General features: G+C 36.2%; 2 protein-coding genes across 27 annotated transcripts; one reads left to right on the top strand and one right to left on the bottom strand.

The window, feature by feature from the left end:
• Positions 1-311: 311 nt before the first annotated feature.
• Positions 312-4264, top strand: LOC122291137 (putative disease resistance protein RGA3). Its single transcript, XM_043098781.1, has 3 exons — positions 312-3459; positions 3535-3615; positions 3714-4264. Exons 1-2 carry the CDS (start codon positions 312-314, stop codon positions 3573-3575), a joined length of 3189 nt encoding a protein of 1062 aa, XP_042954715.1. The 3' UTR covers positions 3576-3615; positions 3714-4264.
• A 910-nt stretch (positions 4265-5174) lies between these two features.
• Positions 5175-22224, bottom strand: LOC122291590 (probable NAD kinase 1). Of its 26 annotated transcripts, XR_006236698.1 has the most exons (12): positions 21809-22223; positions 21671-21703; positions 19916-20063; positions 19682-19801; positions 15334-15593; positions 11923-12092; positions 11402-11515; positions 10640-10732; positions 9580-9808; positions 8642-8715; positions 6291-6444; positions 5175-5792 (listed from the first exon to the last, which is right to left on the bottom strand). XR_006236698.1 is itself a non-coding variant. In XM_043099394.1 (11 exons), the coding sequence occupies exons 4-10, from the start codon at positions 19692-19694 to the stop codon at positions 7675-7677; spliced, it is 672 nt and encodes a 223-aa protein (XP_042955328.1). In that variant the 5' UTR covers positions 19695-19801; positions 19916-20063; positions 21671-21703; positions 21809-22223; the 3' UTR covers positions 5175-5792; positions 7239-7674. The 26 variants fall into 26 exon arrangements, 13 of the variants coding, with proteins under 13 accessions (XP_042955328.1, XP_042955319.1, XP_042955320.1 ...); XR_006236700.1 differs by lacking the exons at positions 6291-6444; positions 9580-9808 and adding an exon at positions 7239-7317; XR_006236696.1 differs by lacking the exon at positions 6291-6444 and having other exon boundaries at positions 21809-22221.

The raw sequence follows: 22224 nt of genomic DNA, 5'->3' as shown, positions 1-22224 counted from the left end.
CCTTTTACCATTCCTTCACCAACCATCAACAAATGGCAGAAGCCATTCTCTTCAAGGTTGCTGCAGGAATCACTGAGAGCTTGGAATCCCTGGCTCTCAAAGAGATCGGACTGCTTTGGGGTGTCACAGATGAGCTTGAGAAGCTCAAGAACACCTTTTCGGCAATCCAAGCCGTGCTTCTTGATGCTGAACAGAAGCAATAGGCAAAGGACAGCCATGGAGTTAGAGATTGGCTTGAAAAGCTTGAGGATGTCGTTTATGATATAGACGACTTGCTGGATGGTTTCAACACTGATTGTCGGTTGCGAGAGATGAAGACTGGAGATAACATGTTAGAAAAGGTACAAAACTTCTTCTCCAAATTAAACCAACTTGTCTGTGATTTTAAAATTGGCCATGAGATTAAGGCGATTAGACAGAAGCTAGATGCCATTGCAAATGATAGCAAACTCCTCTGCCCTGTGGCGATAGGAGTCAGCGCTAGGGAGAGGGACTATACTCATTCCTTTGTACTCAAGGAAGAAGTTATTGGGAGAGAAGATGACAAGAAGGAGATCATAGATAGACTTCTTTCTGATTCCAATGTTGAAGGGAATGTAGGAATCCTTCCGATTACTGGCATCGGAGGATTAGGAAAGACCACACTAGCTCAACTCATATTTAATGATCTGAAAGTAGATGCACATTTTCAGCTAAAAATGTGGGTGTGCGTCTCTGATAATTTTGTTGTTAGAAAAGTTGTTGAAAATATCCTACAATCGGCAACAAAAAGGAAACAAGAGAGTGTTGAAATGGACACATTGGTGCATCGTCTTCGAGAAAAAATTGGTGGAAAGAAATACTTACTTGTGTTGGATGATGTGTGGGATGATGTTTGCAACCAGGATGTTAGAAAATGGCATGAATTGAAAAAACTATTGATGAGTGGTGCAATTGGGAGTAGAATACTATTAACTACACGTAGTGCACAAGTTGCAAGAATTACCCAATCAATTGAACCATACTCCTTACAGTGCTTAGACAGCCAGAAGTCATGGTGTTTATTCAAGCAAGTGGCATTTGTGGACGGGCAAGAGCCAGTGAATTCTAGAAAAAAAGTCGAAGTTGGAAAGAAGATTGTAGAAAAGTGTTCAGGTGTCCCTCTTGTCATCAAAACAATTGGAAGTTCACTAATCTTTAAAGATTCTGAAGAGTGGGTTAATTTCGAAAAAAATAAACTGGCAAAAACAAAAGAAAATGAAATCATACCAACTCTTAAGCTGAGTTATGATCAACTTCCATCACATTTGAAACAATGTTTTGCTTATTGTAGTATATTTCCGAAGGATTACGTGATGGAAAAATCAAAATTGATAAATCTCTGGATAGCACAGGGGTTTATCAAGCCATCCAATCCAAATGAATGTCTTGAAGATGTTGGTCATGAGTATTTCATGGATTTACTTTGGAGATCGTTCTTTCAAAAAGCTAAAATGGATGCGTTTACGATTAAAATGCACGACCTCATGCATGATCTTGCAATGTCAGAGGCAGGATCGTTGATCACCAGATTAGAATCTGAATCTGGGAAAATAATCATTGGTGATCAGAAAACTCGACACGTATCAGTTGTCAACAATATAGATTTTTCCTTTCTAATTCCAACTTCCTCGTCTAGAGCCAGTAGGATTCGAACACTTCTTTGCCTTGGTGGATTCAAGAATCCGTTCGAGTACTCAAGTACTTCATGTAAAGCAATCTTTTCAAGTTTGAAGTTCTTGCGAGTGCTGGGTTTACGTCGAAGACGGCTTGATATGGTACCGAATTCCATATGTAAGTTGAAGCATTTAAGAGATCTTGATCTTTCGGAGAATTGGAAAATCGAGAAGCTGCCCGATTCCATAAGTAGGTTGCAAAATTTGTATACACTAAGACTCTCTGGTTGCGAGAGGCTGAAAGAATTGCCTACAGGAATTACGAAATTAGTCAACCTCAGGCACCTTTACAATGATGGAGGTGGTAGATTGACTTACATGCCACGTGGATTGGGGCAATTGAAAAATCTCCAGACATTATCTAAGTTTGTTGTTCACTCTGATTCGGCGCCAGAGGATAGTGGCCGGTTAAGCGAGCTAAACAGACTGAATAGCTTAAGAGGAGAATTATTGATTTCGGGTTTGAGACATGATGGGGATGACTTCGCATTGGATTGTAAGGGTTCAAACCTAATGGAGAAAGAAGATCTTCAGGATTTGACTTTACGTTGGAGACCACGGCTACCACGAGAAAGTGAAGAAAATGTTATTAATGCACGTGATGAAAATATGGCATTGGAAGGCCTTGAACCTCACCCAAATCTTAAAAAGCTGCGTATAGATTGGTATGAGGGTGTGAAGCTTTCGGAAGGTTTTTCGACACTCACAAATCTTGTTTATTTGAAATTATGGTGTTGTAGGAAATTGAAATATTTGCCACCATTGAGTCGACTACCCTCTCTTAAGAGTCTTCGACTGGACTCCCTAGCTAAAATAGAGTACGTATCAGATTGTAGTGACAACAATGAGTTATCTTCTTTTTCTTCATCAGCATTAATCTTCCCATCTCTGGAGGTAATTGATTTCAGTTGGTGTCCTAATCTGAAGGGTTGGTGGAGGAGGAGTGATTCTTATAATGTGGATGTCAATACTACTGATCATGCTTTACTGCTATTTCCTCGTCTTTCAGAATTAATAATACACCGTTGCCCTTTGTTGACTTCATTGCCAATGTTTCCACATCTGCAAGAACGGTTAGTCCTAGACAATGCCAGGTGGAAGCCAGTGCAACAAACAATAACGAATGCCTCCTCCTCCTCCTCCGCTTCCTCCACACCCATTGCCTTTTCATCTGCTCCTCTCTCCAAATTGAAGAGAATAATCTTACGTCAAATTGAGGATCTAGAAACACTGCCAGAGGATGGGTTGCAAAACCTCATATCTCTCCAGTATTTGACGATAACTTACTGCCCTAAATTAAAGTCTCTCTCCCAAGGTGTACAATATCTCACTGCGCTTCAAAACCTGGAGCTTACTGATTGTCCTCTGCTTGATCTAGGCAACGATGAGCACCAGATGCAATGGAAAGGGCTTAAAAGCCTCATCTCTTTGGAGTTTCAGATTATTCCGAAAATGGTGTCTCTCCCATTGGGGCTTCAATATGTAACCACTCTCCGACAGCTCGTAATCTCAAATTGTTCAAGCTTGATGGCTATACCAGAGTGGATTTGCAATTGGGCATCACTTGAGCGGTTCACAATTAATACATGTTCTGGTTTAACATCACTGCCTGAAGCAATAAGTAGGCTAACCTCTTTGAAAAAGTTGGAAATTCATGCTTGCCCCATCTTATTACGAAGATGCGAACTTGGAGGTGAGGATCGGCCCAAGATTGCTCACATCCCAAAGCTGGACTTTCGTCTTCGTGCTTACTTGGCTGATCGAGGTATTTTTCTACCAATTTTATCTTTATCCCCGCATCCACCTTCTACACCTTCAACTTATAAAATTCTATTTGCAGAAACGACTTCAAGTGAAGAAGAAACAGGGGAGAGCGATTGAGAGTTGGTTAAAAATATCTAATGCACTGCGACTTCTACAGGTAAATAACTTGGTTACGGTTACCTCGCTTTCTTTGTTGTTTTATCCTTTCCTATTTAAATAAGAAATATCACCATATGCATGATTCTTCACGTCCAGGAGAATAGTAAGGAGGCGGAAGAAGAGCAAAGGGAAGAAATATAGGAAGGGGTTGCGGAGGAGATCCAGGACTGGAATCCGGGGGCCGCAATGTCGAGGCTGTGTAATTTCACGACAACAATTTCAACAAGGCCTGCATGTTTCTTAGAATGAAAAGTGATGGCAATTTGATTTTTCTCAAGACTATCTCATATGTCTAAACTTACAAGGATGATTTGGTTTGCATGTTGGAGCACATGTATATCTGAAGTTGATCATAGCTACATGATGGATGATGCGGCCAATTGCGCGCTTTGAACTTCTTTATTTGTGCATGGTCTCCAAGGACATTTTCTTCCATCAATTATCTTGCAGCTAGTTGTTGCACAGGATATGGCAGCTTGTAACATATTTTCTTTCATTCTGAACGGATTAATAACTCATGTTTGCAGTGTGGTATTGGAGTACCTAACTATTATTGTGTTATCATTTGATATTATAGAGGAGGCGTCCATACTTTATGTGAATTTTATATAATTCTAGCAATTTTAGTATTATTTCATATTGAAACATTCAAATTGTTGTCTCACACTTTTTCTCCTTTGCATTACCCTTTCTTTTTCTTCTATTTCCATTATCAATAATTCGTGCGGTTGGACTTGATCTTTTGTTACTCAACATATTTACACCCACCAAGGTAATGGGTTTTCGACTAATATTAGGCAACAAAATATTCTGATTTTTTTTTTTTCAGATGGGAAACACATCTGGGCAGTTGCCTACCTAGGTTTTGGCCACTTCAAAGTCATCGGTACTTGAATTTTGCCAGTTTTATTCAAAGACTTTTAAGGCCATCCGCTAACTTGGTTTGCTTTTCTAAAGATATGGAAGAAACAAAATTCTAAAAACTCATCAAGATATCAGCTAATCTACTTGGAATTGTAGTCGAAATGTGTCATTTGAAGAAGGATTGTCGCTTTTAGGGGTGTAGTCCAAGATATAATCATGAGGTTGATGGAGGAGCTGTTTAAACTTGACGGAGATATTTTATAATTCCAATCCCAGACTGAGAAAAATTCTTGAAAGATATTCCTTGGCATATGCAAATTTTGTTGATCTTCCCAATTCATAGTTTTTATGTTGTTTTGTGTGGAAATCTTTAGATATAAACATCCATTCGCTAAGCCTGGCTACTACCATTTGCTGCATATATATGGATATCTCCTTAAGATTACAATTTATATACGATTAGAACGTGTAATTTTCTACCTCGGACAGGAGCATTATGATTAGAATAAGAAATACTAATCTTGGATATCTTTCTTTTCTCTTCTTCTTGAATGAAAGAAATGGAAAGAAACATTTCAATTGAAGCTTCAGAAACAGTTTTGAAAGCTCCAAGTATTGTATAAAAATCACGCAAAGGAAGTGAGGAGGCAGAGAAATAATAGGCCAATAGGCCAGGCATGTTAAAGAGATAACTAGTGCAAACCTTCAACAATTTTATATGCCCAGATATATTCATATAGTAAACAAGTGAAACCCTACAAGTTTGTCTTTGACAATTAAAACGTTGGTCCTATAACAAACACTTTCTATCTTCTACTTTTCATCATTACCTGCTGACATTCAGCTGTTCATATGGGGGATAAAACAATAAGAAAAGGAGCAAAAAAAATTAAGTTACATCCCCCTAGGCCCCTTCTACGATCACACTATGCAGTGCGTCTCAGAAAATAAGTAAATACCATCTACAATTTCTTTCTTTCATCTGTAATAAACTAATGGAGAGAGAGGAAATTATGAATCTCGAGGACCATCAAAAGACTGGGTCTTTCTTAGATTCCAGTGGAGGTCCTCATGGATGCTGCATAAGAACTCACTTGTGGAATCAACTAGACAAGCTGTGGGCACAGGCCAAGGCGCCATGCTGCACACAAGAGCATTTCCTGCAGTTAGCTGTTTCCCATCCTTCCCATCGAATGATGCCCATGCATGGCCTCTGCTATTGAAAGGAACTTGCACCCGCAGCGTCACATGCTCAGTTAATATCAGAGGCCGGAAGGACAAGGAATGTGGACAGATTAGGATACCAGGGACCTGCAATTGTTGAGATGCTTCAAGAATCAAGAATAGGGTGTTAAAACTTAACTTTATGATCTCATGGAATGACTTCCAAACCTAGCTAATGAAAGACAGGATCATCTTACAGAATTTCTCTGCAAAACACAAACCTGTGCAAATCTAAACGAGTAACTTTCAACTTAAGAATGCACCCAACAAAATAACTTCTTTGTCAAAACATGAGAACCATTTAATGTTTGGGGTTTATTTTTCACTCCCCTTAGCCTCCGTACCTAACATTTATAAACTTACATCTTAAGCTTACACAGTAACCCTCTCCTGTAATCAAGCCAAAACCCTATAGTTTTGCGGAAGATTGTGGCCAACCGGGTAATGATAAATCACATTATCCCTTTTTTATTTATTTATTTATTTATATATTTATTCTTTGCACTTCTACATGTCAAACACACACTTCCAAATTAATATTCTTATGAGCTTTCTAAATCAGTAAAAGGGACAGCCAGGAGATACCGTATTTCATGTTGGTTTTAGATTAATAGCAGCCAGGTACATGCAATGCACACACATCAGACTGTCAATGCCAACAGAGAATTTCTGCAGCTGAATGTTAAAAAATTATGTGCAGAAGGAAGGTGCTCATCTGCAGTACCCTCAGTTCTCTTTCCTGTTTGTGATATATATTAGGAGATATTATATAATAATGTCATTCATAAAAATAACCAAAAACTGTTATGCCGTTGCTGGCTTTTTCCCCTCTCTTCGTATTACTTAGATTCATTTTTCATTTTGGGTTTGGCTTCATGTTAGTACTACAATCATTTTCTTGTTGAAAAATCACATATAGAGAATTTATGCCACGATTGTAAAAGATTTTCCCAGAGCAATTACACATACCATCGCACCATTAACATGCTTTCAATGCTAATTAAACAGCTGCCATCTGTATGTTTCAAGCATCTTGCACCATAAAACATTTTGTTTGATCGTATCTATATGGTGTGCATATGTTGCTTCCCCTCATAAGAGGAAAATAAAAATATTTCCTAGGTGAAAATTATGCAAATAGTATTGTTCATCAGCAGGTACAGCTAAAACAAAGCTACACAAGTTGCGGTAATCATCTTTAATATTCCAATGAAAGCATTATGGATTACATACGCATAATAACTACACACATTATGTGTGCACTACTAGCAGTCAAAATTTAAACTATTTTGCTAGGCAAGAGGCTTTTTTTATTGGTAAACCATCCAATCACTATAGGCTTTCCACTTGCAAGATTACACAAGGAAAATTCAATATAGCCTTCAATTATAAGATATTTTCACTTGAGTATCTTTTTGGATAATAAGCATGAATTACCCTATAAAACCCAAAGAAATAAATTTCCTTGTAAGATTACGTGCCTAAATTATATAACACTGTTCTTATTGTAAGATATGGAGGCAAAAACATAACTGTGGATGGACCATTGATCCTCCAGCCGCCAACAAATATGCAGTACTGCCCGAGGTTGTAGATAAAATTAACCCATCCCCTTGGACAGAAGTGACAAAGGAGTCGTCACAATAGCATTCCAAATTTGTAAGGTATGATGATATTCCACAATCAATTGTAACCTCATTCAAAACAAGTATTGGTTCTTCAGTATCATACTCATTTTTAGCACCATCCCTAATAACGTGACACTGCAAACGGTGTCATAGTGTGATACTAATTGGACCCTTAAAAACAGAGTCAAGGCATTCTCTGTAATTTTCAGAGTCTGAAGAATATTAAGGACCAACTTCCAGTCAGATAGGAGAAAGCCAACAATTATATGAAAGATGTCATAAAAAGGTGTGGGTTGTATAAAGTTGTGTCATTAATCAAATTGTTAGAGAAACAGACGCCTTTAAACAAGGAGGAGAATATGGAAAGGGGTCATAAAGCCATGAGACCCTAAAGAAAATGGGACGATGGGAGGAACTGGTCCTTTGAACATGGATGCTGCCTGAAAATCAGTTGATAATAATTGCCAAGTACAGTCTGAAAGCAAAAGAATCTGAAATAGATATCATTGCCTAGCATGAAATTCAGTTGATGCAGATTCCAGGGTTTTAGACTTCATTTCCAAGAATAAACCCACTCTTACACTGGATTAAACAAGCATTATGCATATTACCTTAGGGACAATTAATGAAAAAATAATCATATTTAGAAAAGCTTACTTGCAATGATTGTAAAATCTGGAAAACCAAAAAGTAAAGAAAATCATGAAAAACCAAAAAATGCAGTATTCAAGTTGACAATTATACTTCTATAAATATTAAGCACCACTAGAGATTTTACATACAAGATTATAGAAAAATCCCACGGTTCCTTAGTTTTCTACACATGTTAACCATCCACTGATCTAGGCCGTTCATTTCTTTTGGGTAAGTTACCTGGTGTTAACATTATAGACACACAGAGCACCCCTCCCCCCACCCCCCTTCCTTCCCTCCCCCCCCCCCCCCCCCCCCCCCCCCCAAAAAAAAAAAAAAAAAAAAACCGCACATAGGAGTGCCAAACAGAACAATCTAATTTCAAAGTGCATTGCAAATATATTTGGCTAACATATTGGTAAATGTGATGCATATTGGAAAACTAATGCCTCACGTTTACCATATGTATACCCTCTTCTACCTTAAGACCGTAAGAGGACTATGTTATTAAATTAAATCTAGCATGGACAACTTTCACTAACAGGTACCACACTGAAGAGTCACTATAAGGTAATTACCCTAATTTAATACAATTTTATAAGTGCCCTAAATTAATATTTTAATTCTATAACACGTTCTAATTCATTCAATACAGCTAAAAGTAAATGCACATACCCAAAGGACTGTTCCATCCCCACCAAGAGTTACCACAAGGTCAACTTTTATATGCAGGAGCAAAATTTCCTTCTCTGAAAATAATAAGAAAGTCGTAAAGGGTAAGATTATAACCATGCAGCAAATGCAATTATAACTGGAAGGAATAATCATCATACAGGCAAATTAATTGGATACTGTATAATTTTCAAGTGACATTCATATGTTACACGATTATCAAAACAGATTTGACTTTTAGATCCATGGAAAATTTCCAACTAATTATCAGTGGTTGTCAAAACCACAAGCATATGATAAACCATCCACTTAACTTGGGGGCTAAAACTTATTATCAGGCCCCTTTATTGGAACATAAGCAATATTAAACATAGACTTTCACAGATATATATATATATATATATAAGAACATATAAACTTACACAGATATACAAACATGCAGTTGGGTGCATTTATGTATTAATAATAATCAGTGCATGTGTGTGTATTGTATTGCGCTTAAAGTTGGGTACACCATCAACAGATGTGATAACCATGACAATGACCAGAAGAGCTGTGAGAAAAGGTTTTAATTATCTATTGTATGCAAGGTTTTTCTATACATTGCAACAACAAATAAACAAAGTTCCATGTTTTATAACTGGGGATCCAATGAAATGTTCCACTGCTCACCATCTTTCCATGTTTGTACAAAACTGAAGTAAGATGATCCTGCAAGAAGTTCAACTCGCATGCGTGGCTCAATATATATGTCCAATTTTTTCTGTTCCCTCAACCATTGGGGAAAGAGGAAAAATAATATAATTTGAAACAAGATTTTTTTTAGAAAGGCAGATCTAAAATTAGACACCAAAATGATACAACAAAGTCTTTTAGCTTAGAGAGAGAGAGAGAGAGAGAGAGAGAGAGAGAGCAATAGAAAGACCAATGACATAACCCACCGGTCAGCATGTCAGTTATATATTAAATTATTTTCAGTGTGTGCTTGATGTTAATCACATGAAAGCTCGCTTGACTAAGAGGTCTTTAGTTACAATCGTGAAACTCCCATTCGGTTATTTCTTCGGTTCTGCACGTACAAGGACCAATCCATAATTACTGGGCAGGCTTGTGCATGGGTGTGTGTTTGATACACTTGCTGATAGCTCAAGCTTTTGGAATTTAAGGCTCCTAACACAAATTTATGCTAGTTAGATGCATTCAAATGGTCAACAAAGGATTAACAAAAGAAATTACATAACATAAAGTTTATATGGATGGAAGCCAATCAGATTGACATTTGTTCCAAAAACACATTTAGCTTATTAACATGGAGCACATTTTTTACTTATCAAAAAAAAAAAAAAAAAAAACCATGGAGCACATTTAGAAAAATTCTACAACATCACTGAGTGATGATTGCTGCCAAAGAATATATGAAGTTTTTAAATATCCATGTCTAAAATTGTTTCTAGAGAGAGAGAGTGGGGGACAACATCCTCATCGCTCTCTAATTTTCAGTCAGTCCCTTTAAGAGCTTATGTAATGCGTAGATTCTTACCCAGTTATTTCCTCTTCTTTTTCTTAATACATGAATAGTACAAAAAGTCTCCTCAAAGTTCATTAAATTACCTTTTTAGTTGCAATTTTAGTGATTAAAGAGCAGAACGCATACAGTAGCAGTTACAAAAGAGAACTTGTAGCAGTTGTAAGATGAGGGTATCTGTTTTTTTTTTCTTTTTTAATGGCACCGGGTGCCCAAGAACAAAGTCCTGACTAATCCTGGAGGTGCACAGGCCCTCAGCAAAGAGTTTTCCGCAAGTGCTCCTTGAGTAATTCAAGAATACCTGGTTTAATTTAAACTCAATCCTAAACAAGTATAATGCCTGCAGGCATTTTACAAAGCTCAAATCTGATTGTTCTACTACCACATTTACCTGTTATAAAAATATTGCATAAAGAAATTGCAGAAAATAGCCCTTGGAAAAAAAAATATAGGAGATCATAATTTTGTATTCAAACCTGACCATTTCTGCACAGAACTTGGACAGAAATTGAATTCGGTTTGGTCAAAATAAGCACAATTTGTGGGTGTGATTTCCACCTCAAAGAGATCTGAAAGAAAAAGATGAATGACCCCAAGATTCTGTTCATTGGTATGTTCATTTATGCCAATTAAGCTGGAAGCCAACACACCCCATGAGGCTTTAATTACACAACAGATTACAGACTAAAAATTGTGTTACCCCTCTCCCCCCCCAAAAAAAAAAAAATCAGTCCCACACATCACACTAGGTATCCTCCATATATTTTTTTTTTTTATAGGTAAGTATCCTCCATATTTTTAAGGTAAGAAAAATCAATCTATAAAATATTTGTTAACTTGTTTGTACAACTTTTATAAATTTACTAATTGCTTGATACAAAAATAGGTATATAATGAAACTTATATGTTATAATAAGAATGGATGGGGTCGAGGCTTTAATTTTCCTAATGGTGGGGACAGGAACCCCTTGTTATCCCCAAGCAGAAATAAGGCAGTTATAGGCATGGTTCAACTTCGCAGGTAAGGGATCTTTAGACCCGGCCCTGCCACGCACTCTAGTCCCACTTCCATGAAGACACCTATGAGCTACTCTAACAGTCACTCAAAGAGTGCCATGCAGAGTTGAGAAAAGAGTGTAAAGGTGAGCAAATCGATAGATCAGTGGCAAAAGCCGCTGCTTTGACAAGTTAAATTAGTTGCAGAACCATAGCCTCTTATATGGAGAATAGTTGTGTACCTGCTTACTGCTTCGTTCTGCAGTTATTATATTCCCTCTTTCAAAAGAGACAATGTAATGTTTGTGCTGATCACTTTGTTCACCTTTGCAGCACCATGAAAGTTCAAATGAAGCCTGTCTCAGAAAAATAATTATATTATAGTTCAATCCTGCGATTGGAGGCGTTAGTTGTGCTGAAATATTGTTGATTACTATCAAATGATCTTTACATCTATATGAACATGGAACAAGGGAGAGAAAATGAATAACCAAATTAACTCTTATAAATAAGAACAAAAACATAAAAATTATTTTTTTTTAAGAAAAGTAAGAAGGACAAAAACATAAAAATTATTACCACCATTAAAAAGTAGATTGGGTTAAACATTCTCCAGAGAGTCTGCAAAGCTTAAGGCACATTGAGAAGTAGTAATAAATAATAACTGGACTAACAGATATCAGAATAAAATTATGCATTCCAAAACAAACGGTATATTATAAAAAGCCAGGACTCATTAGCTGGGGGAGTACTAGGAAACTACCATCCTGACCATCTTGGAATCAAAATCAGTTTCCCCATCTTGAAGAACTTCATGCGAGCAAAGTCCATTCCTCCCGCAGCGCTTTCCAAATTGCTCATTTGCTTCACTGCACCACACTGGTTGGTTGACCAAGTTCCCCATTCTTGCATAATCAACATCAATACCATGCTCTGTGGCACAAGCCAGAAAATTCCTTGAATAAGGAGAGAGGTTATAAATTTAACCCAAATGTCATGGAAAAATCAGTGCATCAAAAAGTATCCAGTGAAGTAGACACAGAGAAAGAGAGGGAAAATCTTAGTTGTGACAAGATACATGGTAAACAAAAACCAAAAGGAATCACCAAAATATCAATTTGGGTTTCTTTTTTTTCTTTTTTCTTTTTTTTTTTATAGGTAAAATAAGATTTTATGATCAAGTAAATAGGCAAATCCCAAGTACACAGGAAGTATACATGGATAACACCTAGTTAAAAGTCAAAAACTATATATGGATACAAGAAAATCATGGAATCTAGTCCCATTGAGGACAATCATAGAAGCCCACAAAAATAAAGTAGGGAAGAATAAACATCTGAGATCATCCAACATGCATTCTCAATCTTTAAAACTCCAACCATTCCTTTGCATCCAAATACATCGCATGAGACAGAAGGGAATCATATTCCACACTGCAGCAATTTGATGATTACCTTGAACGCCTCTCTAACTTGCAAGGAGATCCACCACCCTCCTAAGCATTGCCTGCGCAAGTCCAGTCCTACTAATAATCTTATTTCATAAGACCCTGGGCACCTCATAGTGAAGTAAAAATTATCCACTATTTCACCACTGCTTTTACACATATAGCACCAATCCATAACAACAAGCTCTCGCTTCCTCAGATTGTCCATGGTCAGGTTTTTCCCAAGAGAAGCAGCCCAAACAAAGAAGGCAACCTTGGGAGCCACCTTGCTGCTCCATATACGCTTTCAAGGAAAATGATTAAGGATATAATTTGTCAAAACCTTGTACAAAGATCAAATAGTGAACTTCGTACTCTCTGAATGAATCCAAATCATCTTATCCACCTTGTCCCTACCAATACTGGAAGCAACAACAAGTGGGAAAGCAAAAAAATAGGCCCAATTTCCTAATCCCAATCCGCTCTAGTAAAACAAACATTCCACTGAAAGGAGTGACCAAAGCTATCCAAAACCACTGAGGCCAAGAAATGCAATCTTGAGAGCTCTATCACCACACCAAACGTCATGCCAAAATCTGAATTTGGATCCCTCGACAAATCCAAAGTTAGTTGCAAAAACCCCCCATCCACTCCTACTATTTTTCCACAACCCCACACAATGTGAACCTCTCACTTCCTTCGAACACCAACCCTCCAAGCACTCTCATGCTTAGAATCAACAACAGCCCTCCACAATGGCTCTCCTTCCTGATGACACTGCCATAACCACATGCCAGAGATCTGGGAGCAAATCTTATCCCAATTAACAAGGTGAAACTTGGCCTCATCCCTGATTCCACCCAACAAGAAAGCACAAGAAATCTTTCCCAATACGGTACAGCACACTATCCAGTCTCCATGTAAACCAACTTAAGGCTCAATAACTTCACCACTGACAGGATTTTCTTACACCCATTACAGCACCCATGATTGTCTAAAAGTCTCCATATCAGAAAAGCAAAAACAAATTCTTCTTTCCAAAAAACTGTTTATGGAACTGGCTGTCCGAAAGAGAGAAAGTTGCATAAATAAATTCAGTGTTTCCTAGCAGCTTGATCATTTGGTACCAATTGTTTTGTACAAGAAACCAGGGCAGGAAATCTAATGTTTGAATCCAAAGATCTCCCACCTGGTTTTAAAAATTCCATTTGCCAACACATGGATGAATGGTTGAAGCCCATAGGTATGAGAGGGTGTTGAAATAAATAGATTTATATCTTAGTAACCACTTGTGCATTTGGAGTAATGATTCTCAACAGAAGAAAAATGGACGTTTTCAAACTTATTATGATTGTGGTCCATAATAGAAGGGCCTTGAAGGAATACCACCCACCTTACACCAAAAAAACAAACCACTTGTTTAGAAAGTTTTGAATGATAGAAGTGTTTTCAGCCTTTATAAAACTAGTCCAAAGCCTATTCTACCAACCTTGGGTCAACATTTAGATTAAAGTTTTAGGAAATCTTTGGACAACGCCTTCTTTTTTAAACCTTATGCTACCTATTTCAAGAATTACAACAAAAGAAGGAAAATAAGTCATGTAGTGGAATTTATATAAATGCCTTTTTAAAAAATATATATCTATATAAGTGTCCACTTGAGCATCTTTTGCTTGATTGCAAGGTAGCCAGTGCTTTGCGGAAAACCATTTTTGGATTGTTCGGTCCTAATTGGGTTATGCCGTATAGAGTGGTAGTCTATTTGGCATGTTGAAGAGGCGGTTTTATTTGCTCTGAAAAGGCTAGTTTATGGACGCTAAACCCATTTCTGTTATGTCATGCATTTGGAAGAAAAGGAAGGGTTGGACTTTTGAGGGTGGTGAGAAGATTGTGACAAAAGTCAGGGTGTTTTCTTTGGAATGATTGCCCAATCTTGTTTTTCCTTTTCTAGTTATCAGGATGTTTTTACCACTTTTCTTATTTTCTCTTAGGTTGTATATCACATAACTCCTTGTGTACCAGGATTACATCCTTTTTTATTCTCAGTAAAGTTTAACTTTTCCAGTTAAAAAACAAATAACTCAGAATTTGAACTGCAGAATATATCTTAGGAAAAGGAAATCAAACAATCAGGTAGGATAAACTATATATATAAACAAATAATAAAAGATAAAAGAGGAGGAACTTCTAGAGGCAAAGAGAAAAAAGGATAGATTGAATGAAATGAAAATTCAATAAGATTATGGAGACACACTTCAGGGGACACCCACCCCCCCCCCCCCCCCAAAAAAAAAAAAAAACATGAGGAGAAAATTTTATTGCAGACTTAATTAGCTGTCTATGAAAGCTAGTAAAATATAAGCAAATTCATAAGGAATAGAAACAAGAAGTTCGCCGCAATTATCATAAAACAGGATACATACTTGTATAAAGTGAACCTGGGACAGAAGAAGAGATAACTATGACCAGAAAAGTTTCCAGAAAATTCAAAACTTGAATAAAAACTTCCCAATAAGCAATTAGAGCAACCCCAGAAAGGTAACTAACAAAACCAACTAGACCCCTATCCATTCCTAATCTCTCTAGTCTTCCAGAGAGATGTCTATGGTTTGCTAACGTCCATTGTCTAAGTTTTGTTTCCGAGTTCGAGAGAATTCACTTTTTTAGAACCATGCAGTAAAGTATCCATCTCAACATATTTATGTGATTGTATAAATGACAAATAAACATCCAAAATGTTTCTGTCACCTTAAATGTTTTGGTTTCATGTCAGATGAAGCTTGGCATACACCGTTTTCAAGTTTTGGAATAAGGTAATTTGGGAATCTTGTCTTCTTGATAACCTGTCCATATTTCTTACATGAAAGTATGACAAGTGATTCTTTGCAAGTTAGAGCAGGCACCTTCAGAAAATCTACTGTCCTGCTCTTCTCAAATTTCCCAGAACACTAGAAGGAAAGCACCAATCCCACATTTCCCATTGCATTATCTAGGGATATTTCCACCATCTACAAAAAAGTTTAGAAAATTCATGCCTGATGGGAAAACACCCATAATCTGATGACAAAAGCCCAGATTTCATACCAAGCTCACTAGTTGGAAACAAATTATCCAAGTTTCCACTAATTGGCTAGCTGCAATAGAAGAATCTAGATGCCAAAGACCTAAATATTCTCTTCAGCACAAAAGAGATTTCAAGTTTCTCTAAGCAGGAGAAATTCTTCTAATGCAACAGAACAAGAAATGAGCATTTCCAGAAAATCTTAATAAAGGATAATAATGTGAGGGAAAAAATGAGAAAAAAAAAACTCTCCTCAACAACTTTGGATAAGAAAGATATCCTACATTAATTGAGAAATTAGTTTCCATATAATTACAAGAATAGCACAAGACTGGCAAATATGGCAAAACAAGAAACGTTTGGAAGATATATCGGATATGATAAAGATACATATAGGCATATGACAGCCTAAATTACATAGGAAGAATAAATGGAAAGCCAAAACTTAATACAATACAAGGAAAGAAAATTGGAACTGGAATGATGTATGGTGCATTAATATTTTTTTTTTCTTTATGTCAGGGAATCTCTCGAAGGCAGGGCCCTTCGGACATATGGTGCATTAAATATGACAGCCTGAGTTGGAGAAATGGATGGAAAAATAGGCTATATATGGACATTATGTTTGGGATGATTTTATTGAGTCCAAGGGGCAAAGTTTTTTGTCTATAAGTGAGTCTAAAGAGAATAGTCTAATTCACGGTTCTAAATCAGAAATGTATTTACTTTCTTCTATCCCATTAAGGCTTGCAAGTACATTTATAACGATTGCATTAGTTTGGATAATTACATTAGATAAAAGGAAGGCAAAAATAAGAAAAATAAATGCAGCATGAACAGACCAGAAAGCAACATTTCAGAGATGAAAAGAATATTAGCCATATTATATCAACAAATATGATGTCAAAGTGATCAGGCTTATGAAGGAACAAGTATTGGCAGCCACTACTTCTCTTGAAATCACCACTTGTCCCAAAAGCTTAAACTAATGGGAAGAGTTAGATTTTAATATTTATTTTATATTTTAACACTCCCCCTCACATGTGAGCCAGACTCTCCCTTAATGGGTGGCCCAACACGTGAAATATTTAATTAAATGAAATAGAGTGTAGAGTCAGGATTTGAACTTATGACCTCTACTATGATACCATGTGAAATCACCACTTGTCCCAAAAGCTTAATCTAATGGGAAAAGGTAGATTTTATTATTTATTTTATATCTTAACAAAATCCATAACCCATATATAGGCTCACCTAATTATTGTCATTGGATATGGTTCTAGGATTTGCTTTCGAAATTATTTTGATTGTTGCTATCCCATGTCACATTTCTTATTTCGTCTCACAATTCCTCACAATTCTCATGGAAGAGCATTTGAAAGATAAAGGCCCCTTTAAAGGAATCATTTTTTGTATGGACAACTTCTTTGGAGAAGATTCCCACTATCGACAACCTAGGGAAACATAGTATTGGATTGGTGTTGTCTGTGTAAAAAGAGCGCAGAATTCGTCGATCATCTACTAATACATTGCGAGATTGCCACGACTTTGTGAAATGACTTTTTTGCTAGGGTGGTTTTAGCTTGGGTGATGCAAAGAAGGGTTATTGACGTCTTAGCTTCATGGAGAGGTCTTCAAGGCACTTCTCAAATTGCTGCAATTTAGAAGATGGTTCCGATCTGCCTATGGTGATGTCTTTGGAGGGACTAGAACAAGCGAAGTTTCAAAGATTGTGAGCAGTCATTGGAAGAACTTAGAACTTTCTTTTTTAACACCTTGTTCCACTGGTCGATTGTAATTGATTTTAATGGCATGACCATTCATGAATTTCTTGTATCACTAGAACATCACTCCTAGGCATTGCTATCGTACGTGACCCATGTACTTGGGTGTTTGCCTATTTCTATGATCAATAAAATCTTATTTACCAATCAAAAAACAATTCTCTAACAATTCACCAATCATCAAGCAACACCAGCAATCATCAAGCAACACCAGCTACGGTTTGGTTAAAATCTGATTTGGCCCATTAAGAGCTAAGTGATCTTTCCACTCCTATTCATTCTACAACTCACTTGGAAGTTTGATTATGTTCCAAGCTGCAATGATCAACACCTCAGCAATACTATTCTTAATTCTTGTAGTACAAGTCAGCCATTCTTTGATTGCTAATCGTAATTTCAATGGAATTCTATTGAATCCCATGAATTGTGGTTTTTGAATGCTAAGTAGCACATAAGAGCTCTAAAGGAGACAAAATGAAGTTTGTAGCCCAAACATATATAGCTTATTTTAGAAAAATATAACCGTTATAATCTGTTTGTCAAGGCTTCATTTTCTATAAGACAATTGCTCCCCAGCGGCAACGTTAACGCATTCTTAATAGGAAAATTTTTTTAGACATGGTTGTCATGAGCTCTCTACCAGCCCACCATCTCATATGGTTGGCAAAAGCAAATGACCGATCCTCATATCTAGAGGTTTTTGGTATATAGTTACTCAATTCAATGCTTTCAATTGAGTCACTGGCGTATTTTTACGGTTAAGATTTTGTATAATCTAGATTTAGTCTTAATAAGTCAATAATGGCACACCAAGGGCAGATCTAAAGGGGGTAGGCAGTGGCAACTGGCCACTAACCCTCCCCCTCCCCCCCACCCACCACAAAACCAAAAAAAAGTAAATAAAGGAAATAACCCCTTTACGTACCCTTTTTTTTTTTGAGAAAAACCCCTTTACGTACCTAAATATCTAAACAATCATATTTTTTCAAAATTTAACCCCAAAATCCAAATCTTACAAAATAATTGTTTTTTTCTTAAAATATTTCCAAGAATTATATATAGATATTAAAAAAATCAGTGCATAATTATTGTCTATTTTTCTTTGACTCCTCTTTATGTTTTACACTGTTGTCTTCTACTTTCTCTTTTCTATACATGGCTTTTTTCATTTTCCTTTGAGTTCTCTCAAAATGTTTCTTGAACTGGAATGGGAAGTTCTTTAATTATCTTTTATCCCATTGCAAGATTGCTAATGCTTTGTGGAGTGAAAAAATTGAGTTGGTTCGGATGGTCCCAAAGTGAATCTGTTTGTTGGCAATGTGGCATTAGTTCATTAGTCTACAGTAAAGATAAATGGTAAAGCTAAAACTGTAGAGAGATTTAGAATAAAAAGGCAATATTAGCAGGCAAGGCAATATGCAACCAGTGAAGATTTAATAATAAAAAAATACATAGTAAAGAAATTTGAAGACCAAAGATTTCCTTTTGTCATCTTAGATCAATGATGACAACAATGAAAATAAAAATGAGTTAAATTAACAGGATGATCAAGAATTTTCTTTCCCTGGAGGAGAACTAAGTTAAGCAATTTTGAGACATATCTCTTTAATACAGCGACTGTAAGGCTTGAACATTATATGGTGCCAAAATTTTCAAACCTGAAGACACATAATGCCCATTACAAGGAATATGAATCCACAAAAAATAAAGGATAGGATAAGCGATAGATGTAATTTCAATAAGATAAAGGTGGCATGAATTATTAAACGGAGCCAACCATGATGAGAGGACAATGATGACCGACATCTATGATACTGTAGAGAAGTGATACAGTATTCATGAACTATCTACAAGCAAAGGAACTAGTTTATAATGAATTTTCTGTGGAACAACAGTGGCAAGATGGAAATGCGAACAAAAAAACTTTACTTTTATATCAATAAAACTTTACTTTTACTTATAAAAAAAAATGATGGAAATTTGAACAAAAGAACAGTCTGGCCTTGAAGAGCACCGAATCAAGGACAAGGACTGCAGTAGCCATCTCCAAATAATTTTTTATTTATTTATAAGTAAACGATATTATTAATAAGGATAGGCATAGCCCAAGTACACAAGATGATTTAGAACAAGGCTTCTTCTTTAATTTGAGTCTGACTAGCAATTCCTAATTTTAAAGACCTTTCTTTACATATTAAAAACAACACAAGAATATGTAATTAAATGTTGCTATTGCTCAACATTAGAAAACCTTTGCACTCCATTTGCAGATTTCATGCTCTCTCCAGTTCATATTTACGCTTCCATTCAGCTGCCTCAGCTTGAGCAGAAGCCTTTCTTTCCACAGCACACCTTAAGGCCTTTGCAACAGCTAGAGATGAGATGGAAAAAAATATAAGCATCATGGTTTCAGTTTTAGACATGTGCAGAGCATGTGGTTATATTGAAGATGTACGTAACATAAAAGAATTCAACATGAGCATACTTCTCAAGGCTTCTGAGAACTCTACAAGGTGATCATCAAATCCCTGAACTGGAGATTGAAGAAGTTCATCAACTGCCTTTTCTGAGAAGAGAGAATATGAATTGGAAACACCATTCTCTGGCAGCGAACATGATATACTTGCCTCTCCCTACCCACAGCAAGTGTATCAGATAATACATGATGTCACAATGTAGAATGTGATGAGGTATCTTACCAAAGTAATGTAAGATAATGTTCCTCATCAATATTTAAATGCATAGTACACTTAGGTTAGCATTCTGCTTTGCCAAGGTAGTTGGAGCCTCAGAAAAAAGGACATTAAAAGAAGAGATAAAGTGCTTGAAATGATGAAAAATTCATGTCCTTTTGACTTCTGTCTATGATAAATTCATTTCACAGGAAATGTCATACTTCCTAAGCCTTGTAGATATTGCAACAGACAACATAGCAAAAAACTACAGCAACAGGATAACCTCAAGTCATACACCAGAATGATATTTTACCAGCAGCACTTAAAGCTTAAGACACAAAGGGGGTCAAAAAGATCTTCCACAGTTAGAAGATGAGTTTCATCACCATGAAACTTGTCAGGAGCAGCCACCTGACCATTATTAGTTAGCCCTCTACTGAAGGGAATGACCGTCCTCACATCTAATAATGAATCATCATTACGGGTGTTGCATAAGTCAAAGTTCACATAATTTTCATTTCTGCTTGTTTTTATGTCTTTAGCCGTACATGCACACGAGTTATAACCTTCTGATCTACTCTCCTTAGATTTTTTTCCATATAAAATAATTCGATTTTATTAAAACCACCAAGGGACACAACCAACTGCACAAGGAGTATATACAAAAGAACACCCGACTAAAGAGGAGGAGGAATAATCTCATTAGATTATAACCAACCCAGGTAACAAACAACACGTATAAAATATTTGGTAGTAAAGGATTATAAGAAGTCACTGTAAATGCAAAACTGGTAACCCCAAGAATTTCACAATGTATTGATAAATCATGAAGAGGTGCACCCCAGAAATGGTTGGCTCATAACTAAAAGTTAAGGATTACCCCACACGTCATCATTGTGCGGAAAACTTAGAACAAATATCATTATCCCAATTCTCGGCATCCTATGATTTGGCATTAGATGATTAGAGACTACTTATTATATTTCACTTGTAAACATATCATCTAATGTCACATCATGGGATGATGAGAGGATAGATAATGAATAGATTTTTTCAAATATTAATTACCCGAGTGCTTCTGGATAAGGTCCTGTCTTTCAACAAATTTTGCATGAAGTTGCCACTGTTAAGACTCAACAGTGCTTCTGATGTAAGCCAATCTCATCCTTCTCTTTGTAATTTTTAAATTCTCATCACATAAATTATGGAAAATACTAAATGTGCTTAAGAAAAACTTACAAAGAATTTATTTCTTTACATGTCAGTTATTGATAAGCTAGAAATCATGAAATTTAAAATTTAAAATTTAAATTTAAAAAAAAAAAAAAAAAAACTAACAGAATGGATCTTGTAAGTAAAATTGTAATAAAAATTTAAGTACATATGTACATGTAGCACTACTCATAAATTATATATCAAGATTCAAATTAAGATAACACGCTTTTTTCAAAATATTTGTGTGCAAAAAAAAAAAATCCAAAAACAACAAAAATTGTGTGAACTATCGATCCTAAAGTATATGAGAAATGCTTTTTGTACTTAAAGAAAACGTACCAAAAACTTACCACTAATACCCCACACGTGATAGCTGACAATAGCTGCCAAGAAGAAGGAACTAAACGGCAAGGTTAAAATGGAAAAGTGAAGAAAAATGGAGTAACAGAAAATCAAAGAAGCAAACATAGAAACAATAGACCCATCACCTCCGCCTCTTCTCCTCTCTCTTTCTCTGGTTTTATGCCGATTGATTTTTGGCATATGCATCCAAATTTTTATACTTTTTTTTATGAATTTGCAAATGTTTATGGACAGACAATAAACACCCAAATAGATTGAAGCAGCAACAAAAGCCCAGACTCATGAACCATCTTCTTCTTCTTCCTAGAAATTACGTATAAAGCTGCTGTGTTCTACTACCAGCAAAAAGAGAACAAAAATAATTACGAATTCGCACTGTTATGTGCTACTTCCAGCAAGAAGAGGAAAAAAAAAATCAAGAATTTGCACCGCTGTGTTCTTCTTCCAGCAACAAGAAAAAAAAAAAAAAAAAGAATTCGCATTGCTATGTTCTACTCCCAGCGAGAAGAGAAAAAAAAAAAAAAAAAAAAACCTCGTTAGA

Source organism: Carya illinoinensis, chromosome 13, assembly GCF_018687715.1.
Source record: "Carya illinoinensis cultivar Pawnee chromosome 13, C.illinoinensisPawnee_v1, whole genome shotgun sequence".
NCBI lineage: Eukaryota > Viridiplantae > Streptophyta > Magnoliopsida > Fagales > Juglandaceae > Carya > Carya illinoinensis.
Note: the sequence above shows the minus strand (reverse complement) of the source record. Positions and strands in the feature narration are given on the sequence as shown.